Source organism: Python bivittatus, unplaced genomic scaffold (genome assembly GCF_059951505.1).
Source record: "Python bivittatus isolate LINGU-HERP-01145 unplaced genomic scaffold, Pbiv_v1 ctg000530_np1212, whole genome shotgun sequence".
NCBI classification, from domain to species: Eukaryota; Metazoa; Chordata; class Lepidosauria; order Squamata; family Pythonidae; genus Python; species Python bivittatus.
In genome coordinates this window covers 5,802,157-5,816,541 of record NW_028277085.1, presented here as the reverse complement: position 1 = coordinate 5,816,541, position 14,385 = coordinate 5,802,157, and the positions used below count along the sequence as shown (strand labels likewise).

The following is a 14,385-nucleotide window of genomic DNA, read 5'->3' as shown; positions in this document are numbered from 1 at the left end:
AAATTGTCACAGGGAGAAGCAATCCTTAACTCTGGGGGCAATTTTGTCAATATATACGCTCTGCCACAGAAAAAGCAGAATGAACAGAAATGTCAGATAGAGTCATGGTGGGAACAGAAAAAGGTTAATATGTTTATTTTTAAAAAATAGTTTTTATTAAAAGATTTTATATATATAAAATAAGAAATACATCCAATGAAAAAAATATAGTAAATGTGAAAAAGAAGGAAAGGAAAAGAAAGGAAAGGAAAGGAAAGGAAAGGAAAGGAAAGGAAAGGAAAGGAAAGGAAAGGAAAGGAAAGGAAAGGAAAGGAAAGGAAAGGAAAGGAAAGGAAAGGAAAGGAAAGACAAAGGGAGAAAAAAGAACAGAAAAGAATATCTATCTATCTATCTTCCAATCTTCCTCTTGGCAGTTATATATACAATTCTAATCAAGCCTCTCTCTCTAAGATTACATCATAATTCCTTTCCTTCTAGAACCTATTCTTTCTAATCATCAAAACCAAAAATCACAAAATCATTTTCTTTTTTTAAGCAAAAGCCCATAAGGGGTTTCCAGTCATTGACGAATGTCCATCATGACCTTAGAAGAGGGTTGATCTGTTTACTCCCCATGCTTGTAATAATTTTCCCCTCTTGTCATACAAGACATTGCAAAGGGCTCACAACTTCAGGATAGGCTCTGGAAAATGCTTTCAAGGCTATTTTGGGCCCCTGCAGTTTAAAAGTCTCCCATCTCTCATCCCTGCAATGTGATTCCCCCGGTGAATCCTCCTGAAATATTTACCTTCACTTTACATGTGTAGCATTTGTATAAGAGAGAAAGCGGGGTGATGAATGTCCATTGAAAAAAACAAAAAGTCAATTAAACGATAGAAATGTAATTTAAAAAAAAATCTGTCCCTGGCTGATTCATTCAGATCTTCAGAATAATCAAAGTTAAGCAATTTATATGAAAACGTCGCTTTGATTACCTAAGTCACTAACCGGTTTCGCATTTTGCTTTCTAAAAAGCCAAAGGCCATTATAATGATAGACAGAAGGGACTATCACCAAATAGAGATCAAATATTGCATCCTGGAATTCAACCAAATTGGTGCACACAATGCCTAGGTAGAAGCCTGGGGTTGTATGAAAGAGCCTCTCCTATGCGCAGATACACATGCCCAGGTAAGCTTCTGAGGTCATGGATTTCAGCATTCAGGTGGGATGTGTGCATAGAGGAATTGCTTTTTTTAAATTAAAAAAAAAACAGGACATTGACATTTGCTTTCCAGAGACTGCCACCTACTTTTCGACATGCAGGGATCCATTAAGCCTACTTCTCCCCTCAAACTGGGGCAGAGTTGCTTAGGTCAGCAAGAAATGTCTTTACACTGAGACAGCCAATGCCTTCTAAAACAACGCTAGTGCTTCGTTTGAACCCAAATGACCCCAGATTCTGCATAAAGACCGTTGTACAAAGGGCGGTATGGAACGGCAGGTTTCAGATCACACGTAATTGGAAATCTCCCAAGCAACCATCTAAACGACAGCAAGCTGGTAGAATCCAGGAGAACATGATTGTTTACCAACTCAGATACCAATTATAGTAAGGAAGTCCAATTAAAAATAAATAAAGGTAGAGGGGTATCCATATTCCAGTCCAAGAGACAATCATCTGTTTGGTTTGGAAGTGATTCAGTTACCTGACCTACACCTTCCACCCATAGCAATCTTCTCCTGGGGTGATGTTATTCTACGCTCTTTGTGAGGTTCGTGTTGCGTCCACCAACACAAATCAGCCTGGAGGATTTCAGCAGAAACCGGCCTTCTTAGAAGCACCAGGACAAAGCAGTCAAACGAGCGGAATTCATCCCAAAGGTGAATTCTTTCGCCCTTTTCCCACTGTGTTAGTGAGGCTGTCGGACTGCAATGTAGTGTGTGTGTGTATATATATATAATGCATATGTATATGTGTGAATATATATATATATATATATATATATATATATATATGAAGCATATGTATGTGTCTGTGTGTATACATACTATGCATATGTATATGTGTGGATATATTAATTTATTATTAATCATTAATATGAAGTAATGTATATGTGTGTAGAAAGTATGATATTAATATGTGTGTGTGTAGGATGCATGTGTGTGTGTGTATACACACGCGCACACACACGCTTCATACACTCACACACATATTAATATCACACTTTCCCAGACATAGTGTGCCCACATGTCATGAATTAAAATTTCCATCCACCTCTTTCAGAACACCCAATGGCTAGTAATGAAGGGAACATTCATTGTCGTCCAAAAAATTGGGAAGCTTATACTGGAGGATGGAACACGGAAGAAGGTATCATGAGTTAAGCCCTAAGAGCGTTACATAAGCATAAAAATACATACAAAACAATTATAGCCCATCTTGGGTTAGCTGTCCAAAATGGGGTGGGATGTACATGTCAATTTGCACCAATGTAAAAATATGAACATATTAGAAGTTGAGAACCCCACTTCCTCTAATCATGAGAAATTTTTAACCATTCCTCTTTTTTCTGAGTTTTCATCAGCTCTCTCCTACATCCTCAATAAAAACTTTCCATATAGAAAAATAAAATTGAGACCCTCTATGTATTTTTGATGTTATTCCGAATGGTAGAACATGCATTACTTGGACCATAGCTCTGGGATTGATTTAGGTTTGTTTCTCTTTATTCACTCATTGATTTTATTATACTAATTGATATATTGACCTATCATAAATATATGATAGTCCTTGAGATTTCATTTATACTTAATACAGATTTGGGATAAGTGGAATCTGAAGGACTGATCCCCCAAAGTTAAGAGAAAGTGTGCCTTAACTATCCCCCCCCCCCGCCAAATTATATTTAACTAGCAGTAGTAATCAAGGAAGGATTACTGACCCTTCATTTTTACTACTAGCCTGAAGCAGCTGCCAGGAAGGAAATTAAATAAGAGACAGAGAGAGAGCAACCAACATGCTCACACCCACATCGTCATCTTAGTTGTCTTAAACTGGTCAATAGATGCTTGAACGGTTAAACTAACAAGAGAGCACAATATTTAGAAGCCTGCCTGAAACTCTGCCCTTACACAAAATTCTTCTTTAAATGCTTCCAGCAGACACAAACATCTAGATCATGATCCATGCAGCCTCAAGTTTTCTTAGTTGCTACCTTCTGGACCTTTCCAAAGATTCAACGCTCTGCACTGAACACGTTGCAGTCGATCTGGTGCAGTTCAGAGGCATTCCTCACAAGGTTGGGCACTTTTCAGGAGCCCATGTCAACCTGAATCGAATCGGTTGGCATCAGATCAGTTTGGAAAATTGATCTGAACATTCAGATTTCATCAAACCCTATCGGCACATCCTTACTAGCTGTTTGGACAGCTGATGGAACCGTTACTGAAAACCAAGATTCAACAACATTGTAATCCTCAGCCATACAATGGTACTAGAAAGGAGAACTGTGCTGGCAATGCCAAACCATTTCTTTTCATTCCTGCCCCCCTCCCACCCCTTTGCTGGGAGCTATTTCGCTTTAGGCAAACAAATCAGGGACCATTAAAGTCAGAATATGCATTGAAAGCTTGAGTACGCTTAGGAGGGATTTCATTCCCCCCCAAATAGCAGGGGCAAATGTGACCTTTGAAAAACATAGTAGTCCCTGGGTTAAGAACGCCTGGTTTAAGGATGACCCATAGTTAAGAACGGAGTCTATTATAGCAAAATCCGAGTTAAATACACAACAATTCAAGTTAAATACACAATAGTTTGAGTTCATTACGCAACACCACTTATACAGTATTATACAATAATACTGTTCCGACTTACATACAAATTTGTTGAAGGACGGACCTTGGGAACAGAACTCGTTCTTAAACTAGGGGCTACCTATATTGCGAAACAAACTTGGAAGTTCAAGTGGTGGAAGAATGAGCCACAATCTTATCACTGCCCCAAAATTATAATAGAAAAGGTAACATTTTATCCAATTTTCTTGCACATGCCACCTGCTAGCAATAAGGTGCCAAAAACTCAAGGAGGGGTAGGGATAAATGACAGATGATAGCTGGATTTGCACAACTTGATTAACCAGATCAGTGAAAGACCCAGTGACTTTATTCTCACAACATGCTAAGCTTGGTTAGTTGTTAGGAGGGATTAAACCAGTCCACCTGGCTAGTTTTTGAGTCAAGGGATTGCCCAAACCCTCTAAATGGATTCATTCAGTAATCACGTTCATGCAAACACAGCCCAACTGAAAGGCCCAGCATTTCTTTTTCAAAAAACCCAAAGATGTTGGTGGCTGCTTTTTTCCCCCCTTTATTTTCCCTGCTGCAAGATTTATGTAAAGTTTACAGGAAAGTCTGTGTATGGGACGGGAGTTTCCCAACCATGGAAAAGGGAGAAAAGATTGGGGGTGGGGTAAATGTTTGTGGGTTCAAGGTCACAAGGCAAGCAGTTGAGGATTCCAAGGAAGTTGGAGGGGGCCAAATGGGAGAAGACTGGTTTAGATCACCTATCTAGACCAGATCTGCTATGTGGAACCCTAATGCCCTTGCAAATCCCTATCAAAAACTCTGCACCAGAAGATGGGCATTGATCAGAGAAGGACACCATCACTTACCCCAGGCAGTGTCTTCTGCTCATGCAGTGCGCTCTGAGCTTTCAGGGCTGAGTCCCGGGCACAGTATGTAAGAAAGGCACAACCTAGGGAGAAGAGAGGAGGGATGAGCAAGGGCACGTAGACTTAGTTGTAGGCCAACGGGCTTTGACAGCCCATATTTGCCTATGCAACAGCGAACGAAAGGCCAGGTGTTGCAGCTGAAGTGGAAATGCAAAGAACACAATCAGAATGCAATGATAGCTTTGCATGGAGAGGTTCCCAATTCAATCCCCAGCAGCACCAGATAAGGATGGAAAACCTCTGCCTGAAATCCTGGCAAGGCATTGCCTATCCATGCCAACAATATTGGTCTTCATCAACCGAAGGTCCAACTTGGCCAACAGCGATTTCTATCTTCTTGTTTCAATCGTTCTTTTATTCAGAACGATGGAGGCTATTACCAAATTCTAAAGTAAGTAGACTATTACTTTCTGTTTAGGGGAAGGGCCTAAAGATTGTCCTGCAGCAAACAAAGCAGACTAATGACAAAAGCCCAGATTCGGTCATGGGCAGGGTCAGAAACAGCTAGATACTTTGGGGAAAACTGTTTCATGCCAGAGAGATGCATATCATTTGGCAGCAGGTCAACGGGCAACCCAGTGAGAATTTGATTTCACACAGTTGGTGTGGATTAGCAGAGCCTGGATAATTGGCATCAGCAGGAAGAAGCCAACACACTTGGGATTAGTGCAAAAATCATCCAGATTAGCACATCAGACGTTCATATAGTCCAGATCAGCTATTGCCACTGGGGGCTAACGAGCGTATCATGAGCTCTGTGCTTTATATGCAAAAGGTCCTACTTTAATCCTGGATGTCTCCAAATAAAGAGGACCCTGAAAAAGATTTGCTGACACTCTAAGTGGGCAATATTGGGTGAACTGGGTTATAAAAACCAAAACAGTTCCACAAAACAATGAAAAAATATCAAAGACACCAAAAGGTTTTTTCTCTGTCACTCATCTGTCTTGACTCAGGAAGCACTGGCCTTTTAAGATGTTCTCTAAACTGAAAAGATGTTTGGACGAAGTTCAAATAAAGAGTAGACCTCCCCTGAATGCAAGTCTGATCCCTTCTTGGGAACAGAAACATAGCCTTGAAGCACCATCCCAAACACATGCAAATTGGATCATGAGGTGAAGGAAAAGCAAGATTTCTTCATTGCTATAAATCTTCAAATGGACTGTAATCCATATTCAGTCATATTCATTAAGTATATACTAGCCATGTTTACCTCTCCATCTCATCAATATCTACTCACTTGGGTCCCAGATGTTTATGAGTTCCACATTCTCCATGATGGTTAGTATAGCTAGTGAAGTCCATCTTTGGGCCAATCAGGATCTTGGAAGGTGAACCCACCACGTTTCCTGTCTGAATGCACCTTCTAGGAGGCTTAGACAACTGAGACCTTATGAAATCTGGCAGATCCAGTCAATCCAGTAGTTCCCACCCCTTCTGTCTGCTGACTTTGGTTCTTAAAGAGCCTGGGACCATTTCTGAAGCCCAAGACTCCAAGAACAAAAGAAGGCAGTGGGGGATTTGTGGTCCAAGTCTAATAGCAGGTTGCATTGTCAGGTCTGCAAAAATCACTGACAGTTTCCCCTAATGTGATGAGATCTGGGGACTGATCGACTCAAATCCTAGATCCTAGGGCTTGGCAGGCACTTGCAAGCTTCCCAGAAAAGAGTGGGATAGGTGGGATTCTGGCAACCCTCTTTGTTCCTGACCCCAAGTGTGCAAGTTATATCAGGAGTTGATTATGGATAAGACAGCTGTCATATCCTATAAGATACTTTGCATGGAATCATTAACCATATCTGGTTATTTTATGGTTCAATGTATTGAGAAAACCTAGAAAATGAGTTCATTCATCCATGAGGTTAAGTGTGTTGTGCGAATACAACCAAGAGTTTTTAGGAGCATCAGAATAGGTCATGTTATAGAGCTCGCTCAGAGAACTGCAGTAGTCCTCTATGTTTTTGGAATTCAGCCCCAAAGGAGGCTCTCAGCAAATAATCTAGGTTAAGGTTTGTCACCAACCACACTAATGAAACTACTTTCATAGTTATCAAATGTCCAAGCAGCCATCCAGGAATAGGGAAGGACAACTGGATGTGTTTATTTTAGCATCCAATTTATCTCTATGTTTTTTAGGGCAGAGATTCCTTGAGCCTTTTGCTAACTGATGCGCTGGGGAGATAGCTATCTCAAGACTGTCCTGCTTGTAATATTCTGGCAACTTTCATCCTCTTCCCCGAGTTCTGAGAAGCCCATTATACAAGGCGTAATTATTGTAAGCTGCCCAGAGTCATGTATGGGTGGGTGGCCCTATAAATCGAATGAAGAAATTTTATTTATTTATTTATTTATTGCTGGACTGTGGTGTTCCTGAGTAAGAAATCATGGGCTGCCTTCCTACAACCCACTAAGTCATAAACCTGAATAAGCAAACCTAGTTTTCAACCTGCTTTGCTAGACTTTAGCTGCCTAGAGACACGTATGTAAGATGGGTGGCTATACAAGCCAAAGAAATAAACAGACAAGCAAACCACCTTACACACCAAGCCAAACATGATGGCTGAGTGCCATGAGTAAATTGACTTGTAGCCTGCACCCCACTCATAACCTGGTCACTGATTAACTCATTTTCTAAGTTTGCCTAATAAGCTGATGCCTCAAACAAACAAACACCCAAACTCTCACACAACACCCAAATTCAAAGTCACCCCCTCATCCACAGAAAGCAAGATAGACACAAACCAAGCTGAGCCTATGATCCAAATACAGTTGTTAAGTACAATTTTAATTGAGCTGGTTAAGCGTGTTATATAGACATGACCACTGAGTTGTTCGATTGAACTTTCTTGGACCTGCTGAGCTGGGCAAGAATCGCACGTCTCTCTTGCACACACTGCGGACAGTGAATCAAAACACAGGGTGGGGAAGACGGCCCGGCACCAACTCACCTTTTAGGTTCTTACTTCCAGGAAGACCCAGCTGACATTTTGCTATGGCTAAATAGTCACAAATGAGATTAGTCCCTCGGGATTTTGCGTCAGCTTTGCAATGCTGCTGGAAATGTGGCCAGAGCAGAATTCTGCTTGCTTCCGCAGCACAGAAGAAGGGGAATTTTGCTTCACCCTTTGGTAAAAGGGGAGAAACAGCCACGGTGCTCAGTTCAAAGGACACCGTTCGCATCATTAGCTGAGCTCCCCCCTCCCTTTTTTAATTAAATCATATATAAAGCTTCCTGAAATGATATTAAAACAGCAGCAAAACAGTTTCCCTTCAAAAATGTAAATATTTAATGAATGAAATTTGACATTGATGCATTTTTAATATTGGCACAATTAAATCTGCCAGATGATTAAGTATTAATAACTCTTAATAAGTGCAACCCTCTTGTCTTCCTATAGAAAGAAATCAAGAATGAGAGAAAGCAATAGCCAGAGCAAGGAGCCTGCGGACAAGCCGGGTGACAGACAGAAAAACAATTCTGGCTGGAAGAGTTCATTCGTTCATTCATTCATTCAGGAAGGAATCCTAAACTTCTTTCCTATAGATTTACCTTGAAGCAGATAGGACCCCCAAAGACACATACTTGGATAGATGAACAAAACCAAACAGAGTCTTCATTAAATGAATGATGACATTGAATTGAATTGATCAAGCAACGTTTTTAAATGGGGGATCAAGTTGGATTTTATTTTGGGTTGGCACAGCTACCAGTATTGATAAATATCTAGGACAGGACCGGTGCTGGCGGTGGTGATGGTGAGGATGGCAATATGGATAAGGTTCAGTATTTAAATGAGGAAGGAACTTGCCGCAAAGCCCTGAACATGCTACAGTGTACAAGTGAGTAAAGACTGTTTGATTCAGTCTGCCAAATTGCATATGACTTTCTAGAGAAACTCCAGGGGCTAGCCAACTTCCCACAGTCTGCCAGGAAGAAACGTGATATTCATATTTATTCATTTTAATGACAAACTATCTCCTGTTTCACTCCTATGTAGCAAGAGACAGAAACTCGCCTATTTGCTTGTTTGTTTCTCACTTAGTGAAATCTCTGTTCACTCTTTTTCTTTTTTACTGCTTTATCTGTATCCCTGTCTCCTTCCATCACACCTAAAGGCCTAGATTTTATGAAGCGGCTTTTTAAAATATTATTTTAAAGATCGTCCCCATCAATCTACCTTGGAGATGATAGAAACTTAAGGTGGAATCTTCTTCCTGGCTATGACTTATTCTGCAACACAAAACCATCACCAGGTATCAAAATCTTGTTCTAGATTCAGAAAGTACACTTTTCAAAATGCTGTAGGTAATCAGGAGAAAGTTGTAAACACAAAGAGGTTGGGGTAGTCTTTTTTGTTTTCAAGGGAATGGGGTACACTGGAATAAGATATGTTTTAAAATGCTGCTGTTCTCCACCCTTGAAACTTATGGATCATCTAGAAAAGACCAACTTGAAACGTGGTAACCCATCTCTGTAGGATGCTAACAATACAAAAACACGACTCCTCACAGTCAGTCTCACTGAATTCAGAGTGTTTCTTCCAGGTAGCTAAACACAGCGTCATAACTTCTGATTAAAACGTTATTCACATTTGCCTAGGAATAGAACCAATACATATTTACTTAGAAATAAGTCTTGCTGAATAGGGAGCAGGTAAGCATGTGTAAGAGATCAGCCTTAATCAAATGCTATCTCTCTGGCATAGAAAACAATAAAGTTTGTCATACACGTAACGAGAAGTTTTATCTCTGCATTTAATGGACAGTGGAGAGCCTTCTGCTGATAAGTTCCAAGAAGTAGAGCTAAAAATATAACACGGCGTAGAAGAACCTGCTATTTGGTGGGAGAAAGAATGAAATGCAAGCCTTCTAGGCAACACTGAACCTACTTCTTCCTTTATTGTGTCTGTTCACTTTCCTCTATGCTCCATTTTAGCTCCTAGAAATCACTCACAGGTATCTATCAGGACATTTTGCCTCTGTGAATGCACTAATTCCATGATAATTGATTTCTGACCTTCAGTAAAATTAACATCAAGAAGTTTTATGAGCAAGTCGACCTCTTTCTAACTTTGAGGTGACAAAGAAGAGTGGTATTGTTTGGAAAAGTCAAAGCAGATTGCAGAATACACTCTCTCTCTCTCTCTTTTGCGCACACACACACACCACTTTGCTGTCTGTTAAAAAAGAGATGCACTAAGAATGGGATACTGATAAAATTAGGTAGGTATGGTGGTATTGAGCCTGTTTGGTATAGTGGTTAAAGTCACTGGCCTAGAAACTGGGAGCTATAAGTTCTAGTCATGCCTTAGGCACGATGCCAGCTCAGTAAATTATCCTATTTTCCATACACTCAACTAGATGCCTCCAAGAAATTCCACAGGGTAGGAAAGCAATCAGGTCCCCTAGGAGCTTGCATTCAGAAGTAGCCAGGACATGGTATGGACAGCCTGTTTGGTGTAGTAGTTAAAGGCCCTGGGCTAGAAATTGGGAGACCATGAATTCTAGTCCTGACATAAGGTGACTTTGGGCCAGTCCCTTCTTCTCAGCCCTAAGAAGAAGAAGGCGATGATAACCACTTCTCAAAAGCCTGTCAAGAAACCTGAAGAGACTTGTCCAGGCAGTTGCAAGAAGTCAAGACTGACTTGAACACAGAAAAATACAAATATAGGGTAGTGTCATGCCATGACACAGGCATGGATTCCGGGAGTGAAGATACACCATGCACACAGAAAGACACGTCCTACCTACATTTTCACCAGCATCAACATTGGATCTAAGTCAGCTGGGGGACAGGAAGCAGGAAATCCTCTAACAGCTACCTTTACACCTCCTGAGCCAGTCCTTGTAGGAACCTTCTTGGGATGCTAGGTTCATGCCACACACTTCACCAGCTCTGCCAAAGATGTAATATCTATATTCACGTAGCACACTCAAACTTGTTCAGGAAATAAATAAAGAAGTAAATAAATAAATACTGGGGGCCTCTCTGGTTTGTTTGCTTTAGGAGTTAATGTATGGCAAGAACTCCAAAAACGAAACAACCTGGGCTAATTTGGTAAAGGAGGGAAGCAGATTATGCAAATCCAGAGTGTTTGTGCATTATTTCTGCCCCCCCTCCCCTGCAAGTGCATGTGTTCCTTCACCAGCATGAGCAGCACTGCCACCTTCCCCCCCCCCACCCGTAACACACAAATGCATCAGAAGAAACTTTGCAGCGAAACCGAGGGGCTACCTTTAGCACAGCATCTTCGTTCCTCATTCAGAAGGTATCCGCTTCCTGTCTGTGTTTACAAATCTGCCTCTCTTGTTCTCTCTCCCTCTCTTTTACACATACACACACACACACACTTTTGATTCATTCACTTCTTTTCTCACCAATCCGGCTCATGCTTTGGGGGGGGCGCATAATTGGTCCAATGTTTCACCCCGCCCAACTTTGTATTGGCACAACACTTGAAAGCTAGTTATTCCTTTAACCCATTTTCGGGGCTTGTGCAATGCACCGAACCATAAATTAACGCAAGAGGGGCTGCCTTTGGAGAACAGGCCAAGCTGCGAAAAAGATGAATGGAGGTTAGCACTAAGCAAGCTTTAGCAAGGTGTGTTGTGAGAAGCCATGCAGTGCTCTCTAAGGTGTGTTTACTTGGAGAGACAATCGCGACGGACAGATGCCTAAATTTATAGCCACGGTAATCGAATTGTGAAGAACAACGTGGGAAGGGGCTTTGCTGGGGATATGAACTTCTTCATGCAAAAAGGTTTGGGGGGGGATGGTCTCCTCTTGCACGTGTTACAACTCCATTCTCTCCGTTTGCCCAGGTTTTACCTGTCACCCAAGTTTGTACACAGGATTATTTATACAATCTGTATCGGGGAGGGGGGGCGTTAGAGTGGGAGGACCGGCCTTCTCCCTCACTCTCAGACAACGTGTAATTTCTTTGTGCATGAATCAACCCCTCGATTACACAACCCCTCCCCCCCCCATCGGTTGCAACCCCACATGCCTCCTGCCAGGGGAGCGACTCCGCCGGGGCGCGGGCACTTTGTTTCCCTCTGGGCCGCCAGGCCACGCGCGCTGCCCTGAGAGCCGGGGCTCCGTGGGCTGGCTTGCTTCCGAGTAGAGCTGCACGTCTCCCTCGCTGGCACACGGGCGGGCGGGCGGGCACACACGCAGAGCGCGGCGGCGGCGGCGGCGGCGGCGGCGGCGGCTCGCGGTTCCTTTGTTGGCCCCTCCGCCCGGCCAGGCGGGGCAGGCGTGGCGGGTGTCGGGAGCCGGCGCCGGCGCCGGGGCCGGCGGAGGGTGGGCGCGCGAGCTGGCGGGCCAGCCTACCTTTGTGCATGCCGGTGAAGCGGTCCTTGAGCACCGTGAGTTCGTAGATCTTGCCGAATTCCTCGAAGAGGGGCTTGAGGTCGCTCTCCTCCAGGTTGCGGGGGATCTGCCCGATGAAGAGCTTGATGGCATCGTGGTCCTTCATGGCGATGGAGCCCCCCGGGCCGGGCGCCGGCGCCGTCAGCCCGTTCATCCTCCCGGCGCTGTTCGTGGTGCTGAAGGCAGCGCTCTCCGCCTGCGGCGGCGGCGGCGGCGGCGGCGGCGGGGGCGGCGGCGGCGGGGGCCCGGCGGGAGGCGGCTGCTGCTGCTGCTGCTGCTGCGCTAGCCCGTTGGCCAGAGTAGCCATGATGTTCCCAGCAGGCGCTGCCCCGCCCCGGCCGCCCCGCCCCGGCGAGCCTGCCTGCTTGCGCCGCGCGGGAGCAGGGCGAGGGAGGGGGCTGCCCACCCCGGACTACCCCGCGCCGCGCTCAGCCGGATCTTCCCCGCCTTGCCTGGGCGACGGACGGCGCTCCACTCCGCTCCGCTCCGCTCCACTTCGCCTCCGCCTCCTCCGCCTCCTCCTCCCTCCCCCTCCCTCGGCGGCGGCGGCGGCGGCGGCGGCCACTGGGCCCGGTGACGTCAGCTGACTAGCCCTGGACTACTCGCATATGATTAGCATAAGGACGAGCTCCGGCCAATCAGGGCGGGAGGAAGGGGAGAGGGGTGGGAGCGCGCCCGGAGAGGAAGGGAAGCCGAGGGAACGTCGGTAGGTCGGAGCTGCGGCGCGAGCTTCCCGGGGCAGCGAGAGGAGGCTCCGGGGAAGGGGCCGGGCAGGCAGCCGGCTGGACAGGTAGCGGGCGCACGGCAGCGGGGCCCTGCAGGGCAAGCCGGAGGGGCCCCTTCCCCTCAGTCTGGGGAGAGGTCCTGGGGCGACCCATCCCCGGCCACGGCGCGCGGGGCGGGAGCGCCAAGGAGAAGCGGGACCTCACCGGGGCTCTGGCGATGGAGAGTTAGAGGAACACTGCCACTGTCTGTCTCCCTTCCTTCTCCGTGGCCGAACTCCTCCTGGCAAGTGAGCATGTGCAGAGTTCATTGCCCTCGCTAGCTTTTTCCAAAGACCGAGCGAACTTCAAAGACCAAATCTTGAAATTCTCAGGGCAGAATTTACTATCGTTGATTATATACTTCTGGCCAAGAATAACAAGAAGAAGGTCTTCTTTCCGGTTTGTATCGCTGCCGATGTGCCCGTACACAGGCTCATGTCCTTGTGTGCATATTCAGGGCGGTGTGGACATTTACATTTGTGCAAGGAAATGTTGGCCTAAGGGCCTATTGCAGCCACGATCCTTGTTCGTTGAGCAAATAAGTTGGTCGTGCAAAGAAAGTGATGTCCTTGAGACATCCCAAAACTTGCATGGATGGGATACCTCAGTGTTGGGAAGGGAGAAAATCTGCCTTGCTGGGGAAATTGGGAGCTCAGAACAGCTGAGAGTTTTTCAGCAATACAGAAACATAACAACATCCTAGGCTCTTGGGAAGAACTCGATGCAAATGAAGGCCTACACCAGCTAAAGAACTGGCAGCTGTGATTTCACGTTGTTGTTTATAATAATAATAATAATAATAATAATAATAATAATAATAATATATTAAATATATATATTAATATATAATAATAATATATATTAGACAGCTACTTGGAAAAGCTGGAAAAATATGAATGGTATCAGGGAGTAATAGAATCCTCCAGCTGGAAAGGAACATTTTGGCCATCAAGTCCAACCTTCTGCTCAGTGCAAGAATCCAGATTAAACCCTCCCAAACTATGGGTGTCCAGCCACCACTTGAACACATCCAGTGAAGGGGAGTCCATATTGGTTCCACTGTTGACCTGCTATTACTGTTAGGGGCAAGGACCGGGGTCAAGCCATAAATCAGAGATGAAAAACATCTGGAAGAGAGACTGTTATTCAGACAGTGTCCAAGCTCAGAAGTTCAGGTATCTGGTAGCACCTTTTCCAACTAACACATTTTATTAAAGGGATAAGCTTTCGTGAGCTGTGGTGTATGCCTTTTAATAACATTTGTTAGCCAGAAAACCTTCTACCAGATTTCTGATTGTTTGCCCCTGTAGACTAACACAGCTCTCATCCAAGCTGTAACAGGCCACCCTTTCAAACCTTTAAAGGGACCAGTGGCCTGTCCTCATGGGACCAGTCCAGAGTGGTATGATGTCTCAGTGCAATTCTGGTAGCCAACCATAAAGCAAAGGTGATAGCCCCATGGGCCACATGTAGCCTCCACAAGGCCTTGGAGAGCTCTCCAGAGAATCTAGCCCTCTTGCCCTAATTTTCGACAGCA

At 44.6% G+C, this 14,385-nt stretch overlaps 1 protein-coding gene across 1 annotated transcript; it reads right to left on the bottom strand.

Moving 5' to 3' along the window:
- Positions 1-2,278: 2,278 nt before the first annotated feature.
- On the bottom strand, positions 2,279-12,570 carry LOC148214785 (CUGBP Elav-like family member 4). The gene is made up of 3 exons (XM_088148685.1): positions 12,046-12,570; positions 4,653-4,735; positions 2,279-2,329 (listed from the first exon to the last, which is right to left on the bottom strand). Exons 1-3 carry the CDS (start codon positions 12,389-12,391, stop codon positions 2,279-2,281), a joined length of 480 nt encoding a protein of 159 aa, XP_088004811.1. The 5' UTR covers positions 12,392-12,570.
- Positions 12,571-14,385: the final 1,815 nt, after the last annotated feature.

Bases quoted from the DNA above. Each gene is read 5' to 3' on its own strand.
- LOC148214785 (XM_088148685.1), bottom strand. From the start codon at position 12,391: ATGGCTACTCTGGCCAACGGGCTAGCGCAGCAGCAGCAGCAGCAGCAG. The intron at 4,736-12,045 runs GTAGGCTGGCCC...TCTTCTCCCTAG, and splicing joins CTTCACCGGCATGCACAAAG to GTTGTGCCTTTCTTACATAC. The intron at 2,330-4,652 runs GTAAGTGATGGT...TCCATCCTCCAG, and splicing joins AGCAGAAGACACTGCCTGGG to TATAAGCTTCCCAATTTTTT.